Below are 24,487 nucleotides of genomic sequence, written 5' to 3'. Positions count from 1 at the left end.
TAGTCTTGTCTAAATAAGTGTGGGTTGATCTGTAAGTGTTTCTGAATATGATTAAAAGTGAAGTGTGTAATTTAAGCGTCACCAGTGGCACCAAATAATGACTTAATTTTAAACAGGTTTCCCGAACACTTCCTCCCCCAACCTTCGGTGGTTTTACAAACCGATTGCCGTGCCCCAATGCTACGTCACTGGTTGAGACAATGACATGCTATGTTAGCCTATAAACAAATCCTTAAACTGAAATTATAGTGGGAAAAAGACACGGCATACCTACTATATGCACACACACCTACATTACAACGCATAAAAGTCTCAAACTTTGATCAGTAAATGATGGTGAACAACCTTCTTCACGGGTAATTTATTTAAGATCCGGACTCTGCTTAACAAGCATAAACTCATTTGTATTCAATTATGGTAAAAGCTGAAATGAGGTGGGCACGTGTACACGTGTAAGAATACACTGGGATATTTTCAACCCAGCGTTGGGTTGTAATTTCTCCTATGCTGGGTTGCTTCAACTCATCGCTGGGTCAAATGTAAACATTTTCTTGGTTAACTTGACCCAGCGGTTGGGTCTGTCCCTTTTTGACCCAATGCTGGGTTGAAAATAACCCAGCATTTCTTAGAGTGTATAATGTGAGCAAACAAAATGCCTTTGAACTTTATTATGGAATTTAAATTTGGTTATTTGTCACATACACAGTTATACACAGTTACAACTTGAAATGTTAAAAATGTTAACTTGCTTATGTGGCATTCACACCAGATGCTGAAGAGGAGGAAAACACGAGTGATTTACATGTTAAGTCAATGCAAAGACACGAATAGTCATCCTGCGGTGCGGTACGCGCAAATGGCGCAGTGCGAATGGGGCAGAACGCGTTGAAGGTGCAGGGCGCACGGAAGGTACGGGACAGATGGTGCGTTCTGCGCGAATGGAGTGTTGCCGCGGGAAACGCGCAAGATTAAAAATCAGAACTTCGGCAGATATTCGCGCCTTATTAACCAATAAGAAGGGGCTTGCTCTAGTAGTAACGTGATTATAGGGAGCAGACAGAGTCGCAGAAGCCTCACCCATGACGCGAAATTCCATGTGAATGTCTTGAATGACTAGAATTTTACACGCGGCAGCTTTCACCCGTAAATGAAGCGAGTAAACTAATGCTGTGTTCACACATTGAATGATGTCAATGTTAAGTCAATGTAAAGACGCGTTGACCCGTGTCTGGAGGTCTCGCGGTGCGAATGAGGCATTTAACGTAGCACGGTAGACGCGATTCGCGCATCTAGTTCGCTCGAATGACACAAATTGATTAGGGCTGGGCAATTAATCGCAATCGAACCCTAATCGCAATGTGAAATGTTGCAATTAGCAAATCGTGAAAGGATGCGATATGATAAATAAGCAGAGAGGCTTTGTGACAATCTAACCAATTGAATGAGCGCAAGTATGGCCGTGCTGTCTCTGTGAGAGGCACGTCAACCAACACGGCACTTCTCCTAAACTGACGATGGGTTTCAATTTAAAGCACGCTTACAGCCTGTGTCTCTCAATGCTAATTATACTTGCGCCTGTCTCCGCATCGCAAGACTTCACGCCCGTGTCTCCCAAAACGGATGATGCGTTTAAACTTGACACACACGCGCAGCCCAACAATGCTTACAAGCCTGGCTCCTTATTAAAAACATTTAACTGGTTTGCTAATTTCACTTGAATGAAATGAAATAACATTAAACGCATTTTCTACTTATTTTAAAAATCCCAAATGTATTTAATATTTTGATAATTATGAAGTTGAATAAAGTTCTTTATTTACAAAAAAACAAACATGCATACAAATCTTTCCAGTAAAACTCAGTCATCCATTTAAATTTTTTTTTTACTTTTTGTTAAAGTTGCAGCTATAATAAACCCACTTATTTAAATACTGTTAGTCTAAGTTAAAGACCATTTAACATTTCATAAAATAAAGCATTGTTACTTATATTCTTAATTTCTTTATTTTTGTTTCATAAAAACCCCCTGATAAGAATACAGTTAAATCACCAGACCCATAAACAGTATCAGTAAGATCTAACCATCTAAAGAGGCAGATGCACATTGAATGTGCCACAAAATGTAATTGCAAATCAAATCGCAATTCCTGGCAGAAAAATCGCAATTACATATTTTTTCATAAATTGCACATTCCTAGAATTGAGCATTGCCACGGGAAACGCGCGAGTTGAAAAATCTGAACTTTGACAGAAAAACGCTCTGCGTTAATCAATCAGGACCTTGCTCTAGTAGTGACGTGATTACAGGAAGCGAGCGGAGTCGCAGAAGCCCCTCCCATTATGCAAATGTTTGCGTGAATGTCTCGATGACTAGAATTTCACACGCGGCTTTCACGCACGGATGAAGGGAGTACACTCAAAATGTTCAAATGTCTAACTACGTGTGGTACACATGAATTTGACGGCTCAAACGCGTCTGGTGTGAACCCACTGTCAAAATGTTAAAGCGTCCAACTACGCGCGATTGGCGCATTTTTGCCGCCTCATCCGCGGCTGGTGTGAACGCACAGTCAGACTGCAATAAGATGAAATTATGACAGTAAAGTAGGATAAGTAGGATAAAAATCATAATAGAATACAGAATGTTGGCCTGAGGATATTGTTAAACATTAAAATAACACATAGAAATGCTGTTTAGTTCACTACATCAAGATTAATAGCAAATACTTTTTGAACGATAAGCCTAATTTGGGGATTTTTTTGAACAGTAAATGTGTCCGCCTCACCGTGAATATGTATCATATTGTGATTTTGAGTCAGACCTTACTGCAGTTCTGTTGTTCTGTAGTAGTTCTGTATCCCTGATTACGACACACACACACACACACACACACACACACACACACACACACACACACACACACACACACACACACACACACACACACACACACACACACTCAAAACAGAACCTCTTTTCAGATTTCACTCTGCACTTTTCATTTGGCTGTCCCAGAGTGCCCTGAGTGAGGGCTGTGACCTATCAGAGTGGCTTGTCACGTTAACTGCTCCCTTTAATTGGAGCATTCTCTCTCTTTCTCTCTCTCTCTCTCTCTCTCTCTGCAATCTATTTTCTCAGATCTATGTTTTATCTCAGCGTAAATGGGCTGAGTCCACCTCTGTTGTTACTGGTGCTATGACTGCCAGCGGACTCAAACTAAGTCAAAGCCTCTTTCTGTTTCTCCTCCTTCTCGGGAAGCAGAAGTATCTCTGCGCTAGCAGGAACGACTGCACCATTGACAAACTCAGGAGGAAGAACTGCCCGTCCTGTCGTCTGAAAAAGTGTTTTGAGGCGGGGATGACACTAGGAGGTAAATTTCTGTGATAAAGTGTCATATGTTCAACTCTGGCCATAGGCAATTCGTTTCATTGGGTTATATTGGCACAGGGGTGCCAGTCATTCCACTGTTGTTCCAACTTGGAATCGTTCAGCCAGAAATGAAAATTATACAATTCTTTCGATCTTGTTCCAACTCATTTTTCCTGCGAATCAAAAAATATGATATTTTACAGAATCTTTCAATTATTCCCAAGAACTTTAAAAACTACAGAACACTGTATAAGCAGTCCATAGGTGCTATATTGAAGCCTTCTGGGACCATAGGCTAGTTGTGTTTGAGGAATGCATTCAAATTCAAGTCATTATTCGCTGATAATCTTCCCCTCCAGTGATCTGTTAACTGGAGTGCTGCTCTGAACGGATCATTGAGTCAGTGAGGTGAACTCAGGACCCAGATCAGTTCGATTCGTAAAGGAATCGTTCCATTTGATTTGTGAACCAGATCAGCCTGTTGATAGGAAAGAGCAGGCAAAAAAATAATTTTTTTTTGTGTGGCTTCAGATGTAAAGCGAACACCTTGTACAGAGTAGACTATAACATGGTTCTTGTTTTTTTTTTTAACCAAAGGTGTTAGCATAACTTTACTACATTAGATGTTGTTATATGGGAAGGACCTGCATGATAAATCTTTAAAGTTCCACTTTTTATGGGCTTGGAGTGACATGATATTGAATCAGTGATAGTGAAATATTTAAGGCATTCTAGCTGTTTGAAACCCGAGAGTTGCTGGTTTGAGTCTCATGGCCGGCAGGATGTGACTGAGGTGCATTCGAGCAAGGCACCTTTACCCTAAATTGCTCCCCAGGTGCTGTAAGGATAGCTTCCCACTGCTACGGGTGTGTGTGTTTACAACTTGCAGTGCTTGTGTTTTGAGTACGCGTTCCACACTTGACAAACATGTCACTTTTATATTTGGGTAACCTAATCCATGTAAGCCTTAGGGCTGGTAAACAGAAGTTAGTTCAGTATCCCTTCAGAAGCTAGTTCAGAATCCCTTAAAGGACAAGTTCGGTATTTTACACTTAAAGCCCTGTTTTCAGATTGTTTATGATGAAATAGAACGGTTTTGAATGACATTTAAACATGATGCTGGCCCGAGAATTTTTGGGTGTTTGCTGCATCACCCCCACTTCTACAATGCCTGCATAGGTGCACTGGAACAATCCTTCCTAAAATGCATTAAACTTTCGTTTACAAAGACGTGAAACTCACCGAGTGGTCAGGGGTGTTCACTGATGTGCTCGCGCAGGAGTCGCTGCAAAAGATGCTTTCCAACAGGTTTTATCGTAGTTTTTGTCCAACTCTATTGACTTGTATTAGATTTGCTGTGAGGTACGGTATTACTCAGAGCCGGGAACGTTGTTTGTTTGCAATTGGCAAAGGTAGATTATCGCCACCAACTAGGCTGGAGTGTCTATTATTCAAGCTCTCAATGGAAGAATGTACGGGTGTGAGGCGTTTGGAAAAATAGGTCCACAAGTTTACAAAGAATGGTAAAACACCTGTTGGAAAGCATCTTTTGCAGCGAACTCGGTGAGTTTCACGTCTTTGTAAACGAAAGTTTAATGCATTTTGGGATGGCTTGTTCCTGTGCACCTATGCACCCATTGTGGGGGTGGGGGTGGGGGGATACCACAGAAACCGAAAATTCTCGGCCCAGCAGCATATGTTCAAATTTCAGTCAAACCGTTCTATTTCACCATAAACAATCTGAAAACAGGGCTTTAAGTGTAAAATACCGAACTTGTCCTTTAAGTAATTTTTTTTTTTCGTTTTTGTGGTACATAAGGATTTAATTTGATTCTGGTTTTGTTATGAAATAATAACAAAGCCTATTTGCATAAATGACTATTTAGTCACACAGATCAGACATTTCATCTGAGATCATATGATATGAGTTGATATCGATCAATGGAAAGAGAAAAGAAAAATCAAGTCTTCAGGGTAGCAGCTATAGCGGTCATCTTTGCATATAGAGAAATGTTAATGCTGAGATCTATAGCGATTAAGATGACAATTAAGAGAAAGAGAATGCATGTGGGGGTGTGTTTTGAAATTATTTGAACTTTTACACCGAAGTCATGCAGTCAGGTTTGCATCTGTCCTTGATCTTTCTCTCTAGGGCACCCAAATGCTGATGAATTATTAATGAATAATTAAGGGTTTTTCTCTCTGGTCTGCATTAAGAGGTCTCCCTCCCTTTAGGTCCTCATCTGTCTCCGCCTCTCTTCAAAGGGTTTTCATAAATGAAAAAATTTTTCATGTGATCTGCTGTTAGTAATGGATAAAGGTTTTTAAAGTAATCGAAACTGTTTATTGCACGCTGCTTTTAACAGTTAATTTACCGCAGGCTTATCTTTCAGAAACAGGAATTTCATTTTGAAGAACAGGTGCTGTAGATCATTTTGAAGAGGAGGCCATTTCATTTCGCTCTCTCATTTAATTAGGACTTTTTCCAAAGCTTGTTTTATAACTTTTTAGATTTGAGATTGCGATTGAGATTGCATACTGTAGGTCACTGGGAGGGTAACAAGTTCCAATCAGCTCAATTGTGATAACTGTTTAGTCTTTCACTTATTCCCGCAATGTTTCTGTGTCATCCTTTGAATGTGCGAAATTAACTCTGAATCCATCTCTTTACGATTCAAACTTAAAATTATTAGAACAGTTAAGCTGTAATTAGAGTAGTGCTTTAGCACGGCTTTACTGTATTACAAATTACAACCAGAAAATCCAAAATCTTCCGCGGCTCCTAAATGCTGATCGGGGCTTTGCATCATTTATCAACTGTAACTGTGTGATGTCACCATGCTAATCCATTACATTAATGCTTTTAACAGTCTAAATTCATTTATGTCTGATTAAACTTGAGCCTGCATCCATATCAGCTGATTCGACAGGTTCTTAACCCCTGAGCTGTCTGAGGTAGGTGTCAAGAGCTTAACACTATTACCACGGCTTAATAGTTTTATATTTGCTTCAGAGATCTTCATTACTCATCTCCTATTTCTGTACAATTTCCAATAATCTAAAGTCCCCTTCCATGTCAGATGAGAGAAGAGCCAAGATCACATAATCTCACTTGCCCTGCGGCAAGAATTTGGTTATTTATAATTTAATGGACACATTTAAGTGACTACAGTTCAACTTAAAATTCTTCTCTGTTGAAATTTATTTAAAAGCAGCTACACTGAAATGTTGGGATTGACATGAGTACCCAAGTACTTGAGGCTGGCATCGTCGTCTGGGTTTTCCTCTTCATTTGCACAATGTGTTTATTCATGATGCGCCTGGCTCTGAAATAACATAGGGCGACTCAGAATAATTGAGTTATAAAATGCAGAGAAGTAGTTTACTGGAACAATGCACATCCCTTATGAAAATTACATGGTTTTACTATGGTATTTGTAGTCAAATCATATTAGCCACAAATTTTCCATATTCTCAGTACAGGAACTTGATATTATTATAGTCAACCATGATTTTTTTTAGTAAAACTGTGGCAATGCTATCTGAAAAAGAACACTATGCTTTTACTATAGTAAAACCATGGTTATATTTGGTAACATTCACACTAAACAGAAACCTTAGATGTTTGTTTGCCTTTCTTGTTAACAATTTACTTAAGGGGTGTTCATAAGACTGACATGACTGACACTTCATAATCATGACATGACACATGTCATGGGCATGAAGGAGATTTTTATGCATATTTATGACAACTGTCATTGACATTGTTTGATATGTCTTTGTTATGACAACTTGACATAAAACAATACATCATAACTTGTCATGACAACTTGACATTACCAAGACAACATAAATGACTGCTTTTACCCGTAATACAATTTGAATTTGTCAATAAAATGTCATTAAGTGTTAATACTGTTATGTAGTTGTATAAAACTCTGTCATATAGTTTTCTGCTATGACATGTTTATGAAAGATTTATGACAAGTTGTATTGGTTTATTTCAAGTTGTCATAACAAAGACATTTCAAACAATGTCATTTTTTGTAATCAAACTTATAAAAAATGTCATCTTTTATAACATATGATTTTGGCCAAATGACAACAAAAGAGTTAGTTGAAAACTGTAAGATAATGAAATCTTAATGTGACACACTATAGGACATTTTATATGTATTTCTTAATGTACAGTAGAAAAGCATTTTCTTATAAAGATTTATTATGGGAGGAAAACACATAATGCATTTAAATGCATTGCTTTCATATTCTGGGCTTAACTGCTTGCAGTTACATTGTAGCCTATGCTTCAAAATGTGGCCTTTCAATATCACAGTCTTAATGCATTATGCCACTGTCAGTGTTTTATAATGTTTTGCTGTACTTACTTAGTCTGATATTTTGTAACGCAAATCTTACTATTTGCTGGTAAAAATCTTGCAACTCCCTTTGATTTTGGTAAACCCCTTGGTTTTGGTAAAATGTTAATTATATAATGACGTGCAAGTGTTTGGCCATATATAAAACCACAATATAAACTTTGACAACCCAGTGTTTAACCCTAGTGTTACTTTTTCAAAACAACTCACATTGGCATCCGCGTATATAATTAAGTTTGGACAGTTTACTTAGTTTAGTGTAAAATGACGGAGATTGACTTAAGTCACGGGGGCGCAAATGCAAAATTCACAGTGTTGCCAAATCCCATTGCTAAAAGTATTGTTTTAACAAATAAATAAGACACTTTGAGATATTTATAAAGTGATGATTAATTGTAATTTAGTGTTAGCGATTTCTTTGATTTATTGAACGACAAGCTTTGAATTTACTTTGTTCTTTATAGCCTATTATTTTTGTTTGTTTTTCGTACTAATATCTGGCAACACTGGGTGACCCCCACCTAAACTGACAGTTATAAAATAAGGCATATCATTCAGCGCGTGCAGATTTTTGCTGACAGGATTCGGTAGGACAAAAGCAGTCATCATCACGATTGTGTCTGTAAAAGTACCAACTGTATCAAAAAACAGAAATTAACTCTGCTATAAAGATGTAGAACAATTGGGTTTAATTAAATGAAATATGCCAAATATGTTAACACTCCAAGCGTAAAACAGTACATTAAAGCTAATCTCAACTTTAAAAATAAAAATAAAAAATTATTTGATGCCTTAAATTTTTTGTTGAATCAACTCAGATTTACAAGTCATTCCAACTTACTATTATTTATCTTGACAAAAGAGGAGTTGTTATAACTACAGATAAGTAGTTATAACTTTTAAAATGAAGTTGACTTTTTTGAGTTGTAGCAACTCATCTCTTGTCTGTAACGACACAATAAATTGGAGGAAGCAAGCGCAGGCGATCAACACCGATTTATTATAAATGATGGTAAAGACAGTGAAACAACAGAATATGTGACAGAGTCCAGGATGTTGGCAATGGTGATCGAAGGTCTACGGTGGCTGAAGAGTAAAGAAGCGTAAAGTCGGTGAAGAGTGTGATGATGGCCAATGGACGAAACCAGGAACGGACCCAACACTCACACGGAGACGACAACACGAACACTGATCCAATACACATGAAGACGAGAGACGATAATCCAAGTGGTACGGCTGCAACATGAAATGAGGATCTGACAACAGGAAGAGAGATGAATGAGTATATGTAGCTGATGGGTGATGAGGATCAGCTGGAGCGAGTAATCACTACACAGGTGACAACACTTAATCAAACGAGCACATGGACACAACGTGAGTACAAACACAAACACAAAACATGACACGGAGGAAACATTGGATTTCCTACCGTGACATTGTCAAGATAAATAATAGTAAGTTGGAATGACTTGTAAATCTGAGTTGATTCAACAAAAAATTTTAACCAGCAAATATTTTATTTACAGAACTAAGCATTAAGAACTTTATGTTATTTCATTTAATTTATGAGTAAACCTTTAACAAAATCATCCTGACACATTCATAAGAGCACTAAACAAAGTTCTTGTCTGGTATCTTGTAAAATTCTTGTCCATCTAGTATTGCTGCTTGTGATTAAAATAATAAGCACTTTTGCATGAAAAATAAATAAATAATCCACCCTTAGGGCGCAGTCACACCAAAAGCGCTTTAAACGTTTGCAAACGCAAGGCGCGACGCACTGGCTTTTTTAAAAAAGTTGCGGCGCGGCTTTTCATATTGCTAAGCAACCACCGAGTCAGCTGTCTTGTCAATCAAATATTGAAGCGTGAGCGCTCTTTTGCTGTTACCTGTCATATTAGCAGAAACTTTAAAAAGAGGGCGCTTGCTCTGACCTTGTTTGAGGGTGAGAGGTGCACAAACACGCAGGAGAGAGTGAGCGAGTGGAGTCCGGTTCTTCAAAGCAACTGTAAACTTCCCTCAGCACAACGTAAGGCCCGCCTCTCCCCTCATTCGATTGGACAATGGAAGATGCGAATGACGTCAGGCGCTTCTCCGCTCTCAGCGCTCCTTCAAAAACGCGTGCGCGGCAGGCGGCAGAAAACCGCAAGGCGCTCGGCGCGCATAAACAGCGCGCAAACGCGCCCTGCCCATAGAATATCATTCAAAAAAGGCGCCTGCAACTGCCATAAACGCTTTTGGTGTGACTGGCCCCTTTGTCAACAGTCCATTTTCCAAAGTGTAAAATGGCAAAAAGGTTAATACAGAAAACATAAAATCCCAGGTAAAAAATTATGTATAATTGAATGTACTAAAACTACACTTAAATACTAGCAAGTTGTAAGTTATGTAAAGTTGTAAAGAAGTTATGCTACAAATATAATAATTAAAAGTAAAGTTATACTTGAGTAGTACTTCAGTGCACATGAAAAGTAAATACTAGTAATATTTAAATAGATTTTTAAGTGTATTGAAATAAATGGTGTCTCAAAGTAACACAGTTGTGTTCACTTAGATGTTAATCTTAAGAAGTACTAAAGACTTATTTTATATTTTTGGTATATTAGCTACAAAATTAGTGTGGGAAAATAATATATTTACGACGTGTGTACTTCAAAAAAAGAGAATTTAAGTGCACTTCTTTCACCTGGGTAATTGCATCCCTTGTTGGCAAACGTTATTTACACTAGATCCACCCCCTATTGTCTGGTTGGACCACTAACGTTTAAAAAGATGAAATAAACTTAACGTCTTTAGTGGCGCGGGCTATAGGATGTATGACTCATTCGAATACACCTTCTGCCAGCCAACCTCACTCCTCTCTTTCTTCCTATCACGTATCACATCAAAAGGCTTTTATTTTCAATAGAAATTAAGAAAATATTTAAAGAAAAAGTGCCTAACAAATATTAAGAGTAAAAGTATTTACAGTATTGGGCATGGTAAGGGGTCTGTGAAGGGAGGGTTTTTTAGGGTCCCAATAATGGAGCATCTTTTTAATAATTTTAATAAATATATTAATTTACACTCTTTGTTAATTATTGGATTCTGTTAATCTACAAAAATACTGAGTATATACAAAAATATAAATAGCATCTTATTTACTATTTACACTTACTGCAAATGTAGTAATTTTATAAATGTAATAAATAAAACATATTTTGACCTATTGTAAAGAGCATATTGCTAAGAAAATGGTGATATAGTTTAAATACAATATATCACTATTTTCAGTTGTGTAAATTAGATATATTGCTAAGAAATATCCGCTTCCATTTCTTGAAAAGTAGCGATTTTGAAGATACAAGGTTTCGATGTGACAGCGACGGTATTTAGCTGTGCTGCACAACATTAGAAAAATGTACTATGGTGTACAGAGCTTTGACACTCATTCTTTGTTTGCTAAGTTTGAAAGTGCTTGCAACATGTTAATACCAAGTCTAAAAGATTTATAGTTCGCAGTTAGATATCCTAGACATGTGGTTAGCTAAAATAAACTTTAATGACTTCATGATGGCTTAAATGAGTTTGTGTGTTTGTTGAGGGCCAAGTAAAGCCTGTATTACATGTCACGGGGTTAAGTTTTACACTTTGCGATCTCTAAGTAAACATAACAGGAAACGTTATGTTCTTAAAACTGAAACAGTTATTTTATTGTTATTGACTCTGTAAACAAAACTATAGTAAATCATTTAGACATTATTCATTGGCAAACACCCTGTTTAACGAGAGGGCTGGGTCTGCATCTCACCCTCCAGCTTGTCAAAGACCGGCATTATATAGTTGAAAGCACACATTTCATCTGTGGTTCATTTCTAACTTGAAATGGTTTTGATGAATATATATACTAAATATGTGCCTTCAAATGGTAGCAGAGGTTTCAGTGATGCTTCTGCATATTCACTCATGGATGCGCAGGAGTTGCATCCGGGTCACATCGTAGCCTACATTTCAAGAAATAGTTTAAGGACAAGAAACTTCAATATGTAGGTCTAGCCTATGGCTATAAAGATATGCCTGGAGAAAATGACTTTGATAGAACCCTCAAGTCATGACCCAAGGTTGTGAACTTCTGTTAATAGTTCTAGGCAATTTAATTGTCTATATAAGGACGAACTTTGTAAACGGTCATGAAATAACCATTCCAGAATTCACAATTCTTCGCTAGCTAACCAGGTGTTTTTGAGTTTGCATATTTAGATGACCAGTGTTGTGCCTAAACTAGTTCATTGAACGAAAGAATTTTATATATTCATAATTTGGGCGAACGTGAACTGAACGTACTGTGAACTCCTTCATTCTGGTGTTTGTGAACGGGACGTTCTCTCACAGAGAACGGCTATGTTTACATAAATGCGTTTACCTTATAAAGCGCATTACTTTTGCCACGTTTACGCTTTTCATTTACACTACGCCACCATTTTCGACCCTGTTTTAGTTTGAGAACTCAGACGTTGCACTGCAGTGTAAATGACGGAGTCTTATGTAAATGAACAGCTGATGTTAACGTGACAGCGCATCATTTTCAAAGTAAAAATTGTTTTTATTCAGGTAAATGGAGGTTTGCAACGGAGGTTTTGCCAAAAATAGTAAACATCTACCAACCAGCTATTATAAACGCTATATCAGATTGTTTTAACATGTCTCCTAGATAATGTTTAAAGGAACAGTAGGATTGTGGCCAAAACTGGTATTGTAATCACAAAACTTGTGGCTAAAACTGGTACTGCAATCACACAATTGGTGGCCAATACACAACATGACAACATAAACATCAGTTGAGGGCTGCAACTCCACTTTTTAAATGACAATATCCTGGCTGGACCACTGTTGTCAGTGATATAAGTATTTGAAATGAAAATTATTTCTTAATGTCTAGTGACATATCAGGGCCATTTTATGATTAATTGATATAAATTTCTTACATAATGTTCCTTTAATGCTCATTTAGCCGATTGCGCTTTTTGCTATTTCTGTGTGGCTAGCGGAGGAAGTGCACGGACGTCGCACACTTTTAAAAATTACGTCATATACTTAAGCCTGTCAAAAAAAATACAGTCAGTTCGTACGAACATTTTTAAATGGACTATAAGATCATAAATATGAACTGCGAACAATGAACTATTATAAACATAACAGCGTGAAATGGCTGAAGAGGTACTATTAAAGCAGTAAGCATTTCTGTAGGCTAAAGCTACTTCACCTCTTATTATGTTTGATTAAAGTTTGCATTTGCTGAAATTTATTTTTTGGCTTCAAGTTTACTGTTTAGAACTGTTCACTTGAATGCTTCCTTTTTAAATCATAAAGACCTTTCTGTTTGGTTTATAATATCAACATTAACCTAATGGGGGGAGCTAGAACAATATAAGACTTACCATACACATTTTTTAGGTTCAAAAATAGTGTCTGTTGCAGTTGCCGGCAAAGGATCCACGTATGAATTTTTGTCAATATCGCACACCCCTAGGCTGCATAAATGCGCAAAGGTAAGCTATTATTAGAGTAATAAGTTATTTTACACTTTTATGCACATGCCTCGTTACGTGATTGGTCATGTTTCACGCGTTTATGGTCGTGTAAAGTGTGGATGAAGATTCTTTTTAAATTGCCAGTGTAAACGAGGATCGTTTTTATTCTTTCAAAATGTCGTTTTAAAACATGAATGCTTTTTGGTCTGCCAGGTGAAAACCCGGCTAAAAAACACTGTAAACAGGCCTTAATTGGCTATAATGGCAATAATTAAAAAATAATAATAATATGGGAAAAAATAACTATAATTTAGTTCATTTTTGGAACTGTGAACTAGTTCAAAATGTTGATGAACTATGAACTAAATTAGTTCATTTTAAAATTTGTGAACTGAACTTTGAACTAGTTCATGTAGAAATTGAACTTTCCCAACACTGTAGATGACCACAAATTGTTGCGGTGCCATTGTAATTAGAGATGCAAGAGGTTCCCTAATAAGCATACACAATAAGCTAATAGTGGACTAATCATTCACTAATAACAAATATTAAAGGCATGAACATGAACTCTTCTGAGGGAATATTCTCATGCTGTCAAAAATAGGAACTTGTGCGTGCAGCTATAGACAGCAGCACCTTGACCTTGATAAATTGCGAAAAATTGCTTGCTATTATTATTTTACAGGAACATCCACTGACTTATTTGTTGTGAAGCCAGGGGTTTACTAAAGATACTTGTTCATACTAGATATAATTAAGATGAAATAGAGCATAATTCTAGAAGAACTTCTACAAATGAAGAGCACGGTATCGTGTAGTAATGCATGCCTTTCACATAATCAACCTCCAAGTCCTCAAGAAGGCACGCACACTTCTTGACTGGTGACAAAGACCTAAAATTACAACTGTGAAACGTTCTCTGACGACTGATATAGCACATGAATATGGCTCGATGAAGTTGTTTTCTCTGATTGTGGAAGAGGTGGCATGGCGAGGGATCTAAATTAGGAGAAGGGAGATCCAGTTTCAATGGGACACGGCCTTTCTGGAATCATTACCGAGCACATGCAGAAGGGTAGATAGGACGAGCAGGTATTATTCTATAATCAGCCAAATCAGTTACAGCTTCCATCAGCATCTAAATTACAGGCGTAAGAGACGGAAAAAAGAAGAGTAAAAGAGAGTTTGGCATGAAATGTGAGGTATTTCCAAAGGTACTGAAAGGAAATAAAATGATAGTGACAGGGTTTTTGGGGGGTGGGGGCCTGTCTTTCTTTGAGTGGAGAAAAGAAGAGCACCAAGAGAAAAAAGAGAGGAAAGCGTCATCAGCACATTACAGAATTATGGCACTTTTGCCCCTCCAGACGCTCTCTGGCAGCTGGAGGCCATATTAACAACATCTCAACACCTCTCTCAGCACTGTCCCACTGACACACGCGCGCACACACACACACACATGGAACCGTGTAGACTCGCTGCCACACAGTTTCCTGCTTCACTGTAAGACTGTCAGGGGTCTGGGTGAAAATTGAATACATGATGAGAGTTATTGGACATATGAGAGAAAAGAGGGTAAAACTCAGAGGGAGAGAGAAGCAGATGGCAAAGAGAACAGAGATGCGGTAATGCAGAGCCCAGACTTGCAAAATCGCGGATAGGGGTGACTCGCATTGCACATGAAACGTGAACAAACACTGCACACTGCATTAAACACGTGGCATGTATAGATAAATTTAAGCACTCTAGCTTTAAAAACCATCACATTCGGGGACTGATATATACACAATAAGATACATGGAACAAGGTGTTCCCACTGGGCACACCCGTTTTTAAACATGTTTTGTATAGGGCGGCACTTGAAGTTAAGCGGTTGTTGTCTGTCCCCAATGTGCTACCAGGCAGTGTCTTTTAGAAATGACACTGTTTACTTTGTTTAGAGAGAGACCAGGGACCTCATGTCATCCAATCATTTACATTTATGCATTTGGCAGATGCTTAAGCGACTTAAATCGCATACATTTCAGAGCATACATTTTAACAGTATGGGTGCGACCTGGTTATCAAACCCATGACCTTGATGTTGCTACACCTTTAAGAATAAACGTTCCTAAAGTGTGATTTGTCTGGTTGTACGGTTTCATGAAGAACCTTTTCTGTTCCACATAAGGTTATCTTGTAGTAGGAAAAGGTTTTAAAATCTATAATAAAGGTTGCAAATAAATGATAATTTGAATGAAAGGTCCTTTAAGAGAACAAAAACAGTTCGCTGCCAAGAACCCTTTTGGGAACCTTTTTTAAAAATTTGATATTACTTGAGCTACTGTAACACATTGTCATAAATATAAAAATAGGTCCTATGCATTAAATTGTATTTCTTCACAATAAAACCTTTGGGTGACTGCTATAAACGTCAACATTTTAATTAAAATTTTCTATCACTGAGCACTTACATCAAGCTATTGACAGTCTCTTACCAACCATATTTGAAATAGATTTTCTCTTGGGGCCTCATTTATAAAACTGTTAGTATCCTTACAGAGGGCTCTATTATACACTCGGCGCGATGTAGCACAATGCGCGACGCAAGTGTCTTTTGCTAGTATCAACCCGGCGCACTGATAATTTTCACGTTTAGCGCCACGTTATTTAAATAGCAAATGCATTTGCGCCCAATTTTCTGGTCTGAAAACGAGATGTGTTTTTGGCATTGTTGGCGCGTTGCTATTTTTAGGCAACTAAAATAGACTTTGCCATTGACCAACAAAAACCTGGTCTAAAGTCAATGGCGCAATATTGTTTTTGTTATTTAATGAGGGTGTTCATATACGGGACGACAATGCGCGTTTTCTTATCACACACATGGTAGTGCAGCAAAACACAACCCTTTTTATAATATGAAAAAATAAAGTATTTAAATGTAAAAGCAGGGCTCCAGACTGCCCCCAAATGGTGGCATTTTGCCACCAAAATTTGATAGTGTGCCACTGAATTTTACATCCAGTCGCACATGTGCGACTAGTAAATTTGACCTTTTTTTGTGATGTGACACTGAATTTGAAACAGCACATTGTACTTTCTGCATCTGTCATTAAAGTATCTATTAGTAAAACAGTGGAAATCAGTAGAAATGTGAATATTTGGTAAGCATGTTGATTTTTGGTGTGTGCCCCTAAATTTTCTGGTTGCGCCCCTAAAATTTTCAGTTGGGGGCCACTGTGCTCCTAGTGAAAAAAGTTAGACTGGAGCCCTGAAAAGATTATTATTGAGTCTCTTGGACATAAATGAGGACCGATTATTAGACGTTAGAAGGCGTAAAGAGCTCTATTTTTAAATGTTTTTTTAAGATGTTACCCCACAGATTTATTGTATATGACGACTTTGTACCTGAGGATTTGGTGAGATGAGAAACATTTTTAAGTAATGCTTTAAAAAAAACTCATGGTGCTGTCCGAGTGCTGAAACGGCTCTCCGCACGTTTGTAAATTCTTTATCTCCTGTTTCTTACAAATAAAGTATTTTTAGAGTACAAACCTTTTCTTACATACTTGTAAATTATTTTTTGGTGATGTTGAATATACATACATTTACAGCAATAAAAAGCCTGATATTTTTACTTAAGAAAACGGCTTTTAAAGGATTTAATACAAAAAATATAAATTTTAATAAAAAAATGAAAACAACACAATTATTTAACATTAACCTTCAGTTTTTCAGTTTACACAGTCCGTTATCTAAATAGGGATTAGACATAGCGCCAGCGCAACTGACTTTAAAAGGGGAAGAGAGCTGAGACTCTCATTGGTTTATTTCACGTTACGCCCAAAACACACCCATTACTCATTAAGAGAATAGGAACAACCCTTTTCGACCATGTGCTCTGCGCACACATTTTTTTCCTGTCGTTCAATTAGCAAAAGTGGATTCAGACACATACGTTTTGACCGTGCGCTTTAGACCATGTGCTTAGATCGTTAAAATAGGGCCCTAAAAATCTTTGTACGCAGAAAAGCCAAAAATGGCATATAAACAAAGCAATGTTCCCTTTATAAATCACAGATCACCTGCAAGTGTGCATACATAAATCATCCTCCGATCCCACCCTACAAGCCCATTCTCCCATTAAGTTTGTTTTTTTATAGATCACAACCTTTGTGTGGGAACTGGCGTACACACATTTCAAGCCCTGTTTTGTGCGTACGCACGCTTTATAAATTAGACCGCTGGTCTTTCTTTAAATTTAGGATTGATCTCAGCAGTCCTGTTCTGTGTAAATACTCATTATCATGAGCCCCACAGGACAACCCGTGTCACTTTATCTGCTTTCTTGAAGTGTCTGGGATTAGGGTGAGCTGTCAGTTTCTGATTGGGTACCCAATGTCACCTGAGAGTTGAATCGATAAAAAATTAACATTGGAAATCGAATTTCACACAGTTTAAGCTTTCTTACCAAGAAGTTGACTGCACAGCTTGAGGTTAAAGTTGGATACCAGCTGTATTAGTACTGTATTTATAATTAGTAACAGGTAGACCTTGCAGACTTGTACTACTATGGTAGTACATTTATTTGCTGCATGCACAAATTCACACACTCAGGCGCCACTCAATGAAAGATACTTTCTTACAGTTGAACTTAAGGCTGAAAGTGTTTTCAAGCTGTACAAACATAATATAATTCAGATGATAACACTCTTTTTTTTAAATCAACTATTAAATGTGTATGAATTACAAATTCAATGAAACATTACAATGTTTCATTGCTTCAGAGCAGCTTTACAAGAAAGACAAAGAACATCTTTTAAACCGGGGCAATTATTAAATGTATTGTATATACAGGTGCTGGTCATATAATTAGAATATCATCAAAAGGTTGATTTATTTCACTAATTCCATTAAAAAAGTGAAACTTGTATATTATATTTATTCATTGCACACAGACTGATATATGTCAAATGTTTATTTCTTTTAATTTTGATGATTAAGACTGACAACTAAGGAATATCCCAACAGCTAAGGAAAATCGCAAATTCAGTATCTCAGAAAATTAGAATATTACTTAAGACCAATACAAAGAAAGACATTTTTAGAAATCTGGGCCAACTGAAAAGTATGAACTTGAAAAGTATGAGCATGTATAGCACTCAGTACTTAGTTGAGGCTCCTTTTGCTTGAATTACTGCAACAATCAGTCTGTGGCACTGCTCAGGTGTTATGAGAGCCCAGGTTGCTCTGACAGTGACCTTCAGCTCTTCTGCATTGTTGGGTCTGGCATATCGCATCTTCCTCTTAACAATACCCCATAGATTTTGGTCAGGCGAGTTTGCTGGCCAATTAAGAACATGGATACAATGGTCCTTAACCCAGGAACTGGTAGCTTTGGCACTGTGTGCAGGTGCCAAGTCGTGTTGGAAAATGAAATCTGCATCAATATAAAGTTGGTCAGCAGCAGGAAGCATGAAGTGCTCTTAAACTTCCTGGTATACAGCTACGCTGACCTTGGACCTCAGAAAACACAGTGGACCAACACCAGCAGAGGACATGGCACACCAAACCATCACGGACTGTGGGAACTTTATACTGGACCTCAAACAACTGGACTGTGTGCCTCTCCTCTCTTCCTCCAGACTCTGGGACCCTAATTTCCAATGGAAAGCGAAATTTACTTTTATCAGATAACATATCTTTGGACCACTCAGCAGCAGTCCAGAAGCAAGATGCTTCTGACGCTGTCTGTTAAAGAGCGGCTTGTCTGAAACCAAGGTCTTGCATACGTCTGTGCATAGTGGTTTTTGAAGCATTGAATCCAGCTGCAGTCCACGCTTTGTGAATTTCCCCCACATTTTTAAATGGGTTTTGTTTCACAATCCTCTCCAGGCTGCGGTTATCCCTATTGCTTGTACACTTTTTTCTACCACATCTTTTCCTTCCCTTCGCCTCTCTGTTAATGTCCCTGGAAACGAATACAATGGTCAATGGTCGTCTTTTGGTCAACTGTCAAGTCAGCAGAGTTCTCCATGATTGTATAGCCTACAGAACTAGACTGAGAGACCATTCAAATGCCTTTGCAGGTGTTTTGAGTTTATTAGGTGAGAGTGTGGCACCAGATGTCTTCAAAATGGAACCTTTTCACAATATTCAAATTTTCTGAGATACTAAACTTGTGATTTTCCTTAAATGAAAAGAATAAACATTTGAAGAGTTTGGTTCCAAAACGCAATAAATCCATTTTGACAAATTTCGGTAAAAACGTGTTTTCTATACCAAGAAAGTGACAAGATGAAAACCACTATTTTCTGTTACAAACTTTCAGATAGCATCTTTAGGTTATAAAAACATAAAAAATTCAAATCCATAACTTGATTTTCAAAGATTTATTATAAAAACTAATTCTTTTTTCCACAAAATGCAATAAATCCATGACAGTTTTTTATTTCAAAATACTATAAATCTATTAAATCAATGTATAAATGTGCATTTATCTTTACCATTTTATATTTATTTAGTTGACCAGTGGTATACAATGATTAAAAAATAAACATTAATGGCATTAACCAAAACACTTACTTTGTTATATTAAGAACACAATGTTTTAGCATGAGAAGCTTGATGCTGTCTGGAGAACAAGCACCCGAGTGCCTCTCGCGGAAATTATTAGATGTTAATGGCTTACGTTTCTTTCCCGTCACAGAAAACCATCACAGGTTTGGCAATGCTATTAAAGTATTTTGTTTTGTTTGTTGATCACGTGTACTCAGCGCGCCGCCATGTTTGTTTACATTGCGTGAATGGTCCGCTGTAATATCAGAAATGGATTTATTGCGTTCTGTAAAAAAGGAGGAGTGGCGTTTGTCGCATTTTGGGAAAAAAGGGAGAAAAGATGACAGAATATCACGGCGGGTATTGGATTTCGCGTAAAATTAGTTATTTACTTTTAACTACTGACCTGATATAATACTGATTTTGGCAGTAACTCATTTTTTTCAAAAATGGCGTTTATCGCGTTTTGGAACCAAACTCTTCATTTGAAATATATCAGTCTCTGTGTAATGAATGAATTCACTTTTTGAAAGGAATAAGTGAAATAAAGCAACTTTTTGATGATATTCTAATTATATGACCAGCACCTGTATATAATAGAATGCTAAATCATTGCACATTTTATAGTTATTATAAATATATTCTTATCTAATGAAATGACATATTATTTTCTGCCAATCTTATGTTAATCTCAAGTACAGAGTAGCATCTTTCATATTTCACAGAAGTCTTTAATGTCATCAGATTCTTTAAATATAAAAAACAGACTAGCTGCTGGAAGCGTACCGTGGGCAGAGTGAGTCATGAGCACGCAACACACACAATACATCATTGCATTATCCCTAGATAACACTTGATTTACTATGCGTTTGTGTTGTTTATATTATATGGACTTACATGCCGTATGCCAACAAAACACAGACATTTGAGGCAGTTGTACTCACTGCCTGCGGTTCCGACTCATGATCGGTTATTTTATTGCTCTGACCTTTCCATCTTTCAGTTTTAAACCATCTGCAAATCCAGCGTCTAACTGGGCTTGTTGATAACCGTGCTCTTGCGCTTACTTTGGTTGATGTGTGTGTGCTATTCCAGGAGAGGACTTCCACCCTTTATGACTTCAATATGTGTCCATCAAGTTTTTGAAACTTTGCCCATGTTTAGCATGAAAATCTAACTCTTTAACAGTAAGAAGAGCATAAGTCATCGCCTTTAAAACTGGAAAAATATCTAAATGAAAATCTGATTGTATTCGATGTAATCTAAGTTTGTGTAATATCTCACCGTGAGTCAATCTTTACAACAATGTCACAAAACCATTCAATAACCTCACCAGAGATATATGTTTGCCGCAGTACCAGTTTATCATGCGATAACAGCACTTAGACAAATGCCTAATTTTAAATTTGCATTCCTTAATCTAAACAAAACCAATTTGTCTAAGGAATGTCAGGAAGTGATTGATATTAATAACATAATGTATATCTGGACTGTGTGATAGCATGGTGGATTTAAATGCATACTGGAGTGTGCATTTTAATTTGGCATAGATCTAAACCAGTCATAGGGTAGCAGATGCCTCCAAGTGAAAGTGAGTTTGAGGTGAACTAAATATTGCTGTTAAAATGCCCTTCGTTTGAGAGTTGAGTAGAAACAGTGACTAGGGAAAATCGAATATTGGAATCTTGTCAAATATAGTGAACTATGGACCACTCTCATTTGGCATCTCTTCATTCAAGTACTAGTTAAAACGTCACATAGATTATCTCTATTTCAACAGGCTAAAGCGGGATTGGGTGCATTAACGTTAACCAGTTCAGCATTACACTGAAAAGATGGAACTTTGCCTTTTCTTTAAAAGGTGATAAAACGACGACTGTAAATCCTGCTGATCTGAAAAAGAAGAAAAATCAAATACAGTACTAAGCTTGTCAAATAAAGTGAACTATGGACCTGCCTTTTCAAAGTGCTGCAGATTTCAGTTGCAGACGATGCCAATGAATAGATCATCATACACAACATCTTATATTCACATAAACATTTCTAAATTCAGTGTAACACTGTAGGAAAAGCTGAACGTATTATGTCAAGAAGAAAGTAAGATGTCTTGCGTTTGAAAGAAGTAGAAAATCCGAGGAAAAACTCTTTGAAAAACTCGGCAAGCTTAGACTTTTAATCAAGAGTGACAGATAGAAGAAATTTCAGCTTCTGAAAAGAAACCTCCTGTGCGTGTGTGGTGTGTGGTGCAGGTGGAAACGAAACATTCCCATACAGTACGTTTAACCAAATTCAGCCAAATTCAGTTTCTATTTAATCATGTAACTACAAAGTCATGGATTGGCATACAGTTCACTTCACATTGTCAGAAAGCAGGAGAAGGCCAATGTTTGTATGGAAATATTATTTTATTTTCAAAACATACTTTTAAAACATTCGTTTCCAGGGTTTGATTGTTGCATAAGCATACTTTATTCCTATTTGGACGTACTTTGCCATTTAAATCATTTCCAAACCGAACACGTCTGTGTTTTTCCTTTGTAAAATAATGGAGCAATATGCCTACTTCTGCTAACTCATGGGTCTTCGGAGAAATCTAATCCCATGATTGTGGTAAATTATTTTCTGCATTTCACCTCATTTATTTTGACCTTCATCAAAGAGCGTAACTAAAGCAAAATTTCAGGTTTTGCTGCCTGGTGCATCTACATTATAGATTTAGACTTTTTTGCCAACTTTGTGGGTACGTTCAAGTATTGCTGACATGAAAAATCAATAATGAGGGTCTGATCTCACCATAATTAATTCTTAATTATATTAATTATATATCACACTGATAAATCTAGTCCTTTATATACACACATCCAGTGTCCTTTGTGTAATGTCAAACAGTCAATTTCATTTGTAGTACACAACGGTGGCGGCCGGTGACTTCTTTTTCGAGGGCGCACGATGCGAAGCTCATCACAACATGTATGTAGTCCGTCAAGTGTGTGGTTTGTCATTTCAAAATATGTGTTTGGCACATCAAATGAACATATGTGCATCAAGTGTCTTGTCAAAATAACTGCCTGCTGCAGATGCGTCTAAAGGGTTTATGATAAAAGAGACGCACATGTTTGCCAGATACTTGCATAATCTAATGTGTAATCAGAGTTTACTGTTAAGTGAGTGTCTTTTGAGTATTTTGTGAGCCCTTTGAAACTGCAATTTTTTGTGAAGTGTTGGGGTCCATTAAAGTCCATTAACTCTTTCCCCGCCAGCGTTTTAAAAAAAAAAGTTGCCAACCAGCGCCAGCATTTTTCATGATTTTCACAAAAGTTTAATGCCTTCCAGAAAATGTTCTTCTTTAAATATATAAACAAACAATATATCAGATGAAAGAACAGACGGAAAATCTCGTCATTGGCGAGGAAGCGTTTTCTCTTAATTGACGAGATATCTCGTCAATGGCGGCGAAAGAGATAAAATGAGAAAAATCCTGGATTGTTTTCCTCAAAAAACACAACCTCTTCTCGACCGAACAAAAAAAGACATCAACACCCCGGATGACATGGTGGTGAGTAACTTATCTAGATTTTTTTAAGAAAATGGACTTATCATTTAATCATAAACGGTTTTGACCCGTGTGCAGCAGGCACTTATTTTAACAAGACACAGTGATGCACATGGTTCACATTGCACAACAAACACATATTTATAATCTGTATATAATCTTTAAAAAACGATTTATCTTTATACAGCTGCAAATAAGTATTTGACACCTGTCTATCAGCTAGAATTCTGACCTTTAAAGACCTGTTAGTCTGCCTTTAAAATGTCCACCTCCACTCCATTTATTATCCTAAATTAAATGCACCTGTTTGAGGTCGTTAGCTCCATAAAGACACCTGTCCACCCCATACAATCAGTATTCAGTAAGATTCCAACAACTAACATGGTCAAGAACAAAGAGCTGTCCAAAGACACTAGAGACGAAATTACACCTCCACAAGGCTGGAAAGGGCTACGGGGAAATTGCTAAGCAGCTTGATGAAAAAAAGGTCCACTGTTGGAGCAATCATTAAAAAAATGGAAGAAGCTAAACATGACTGTCAATCTTCCTCGGACTGACGCTCCATGCAAGATCTCACCTCGTGGGGTCTTAATGATCCTAAGAAAGATGAGAAATCAGCCCAGAACAACACAGGAGGAGCTGGTCAATGACCTAAAAAGAGCTGGGACCAGTGTTTCCAAGGTTACTATTGGTAATACACTAAGACGTCATGGTTTAAAATTATGGTACGGAAGGTTCCCCTGCTTAAACCAGCACATGTCCAGGCCCGTCTTAAGTTTGCCAATGACCATTTGGATGATCCCGAGGAGTCATGGGAGAAAGTCATGTGGTCAGATGAGACCAAAATATAACTTTTTGATCATACTTCCACTAAGCGTGTTTGGATGAAGAAGAATAATGAGTACCATCCCAAGAACACCATCCCTACTGTGAAGCATGGGGGTGGTAGCATCATGCTTTGGGGGTGTACAGGGCGACTGCATTGTATTAAGGAGAGAATGACCAGGTATTGTGAGATTTTGAGGAACAACCTCCTTCCCTCAGTTAGAGCATTTGAAGATGGGTCAAGGCTGGGTCTTCCAACATGACAATGACTCGAAGCACACAGCCAGGATAACCAAGGAGTGGCTCTGTAAGAAGCATA

General features: G+C 37.4%; 1 protein-coding gene across 2 annotated transcripts in view; it reads left to right on the top strand.

Annotated features, from left to right (window-relative positions):
* ar (androgen receptor) overlaps positions 1–24,487 on the top strand; it is a 115,578-nt gene that overhangs the window by 39,081 nt on the left and 52,010 nt on the right. For both annotated transcript variants that reach the window (XM_073861138.1, XM_073861137.1), the window contains exon 3: positions 3,256–3,371. In XM_073861138.1, coding sequence (XP_073717239.1) covers positions 3,256–3,371 — 116 coding nt within the window. The remainder of the gene's footprint in view (positions 1–3,255; positions 3,372–24,487) is intronic.

Source organism: Misgurnus anguillicaudatus, chromosome 22 (assembly GCF_027580225.2).
Source record: "Misgurnus anguillicaudatus chromosome 22, ASM2758022v2, whole genome shotgun sequence".
Taxonomy (NCBI): Eukaryota; Metazoa; Chordata; class Actinopteri; order Cypriniformes; family Cobitidae; genus Misgurnus; species Misgurnus anguillicaudatus.
This window is presented reverse-complemented; position numbering and strand designations above follow the sequence as displayed.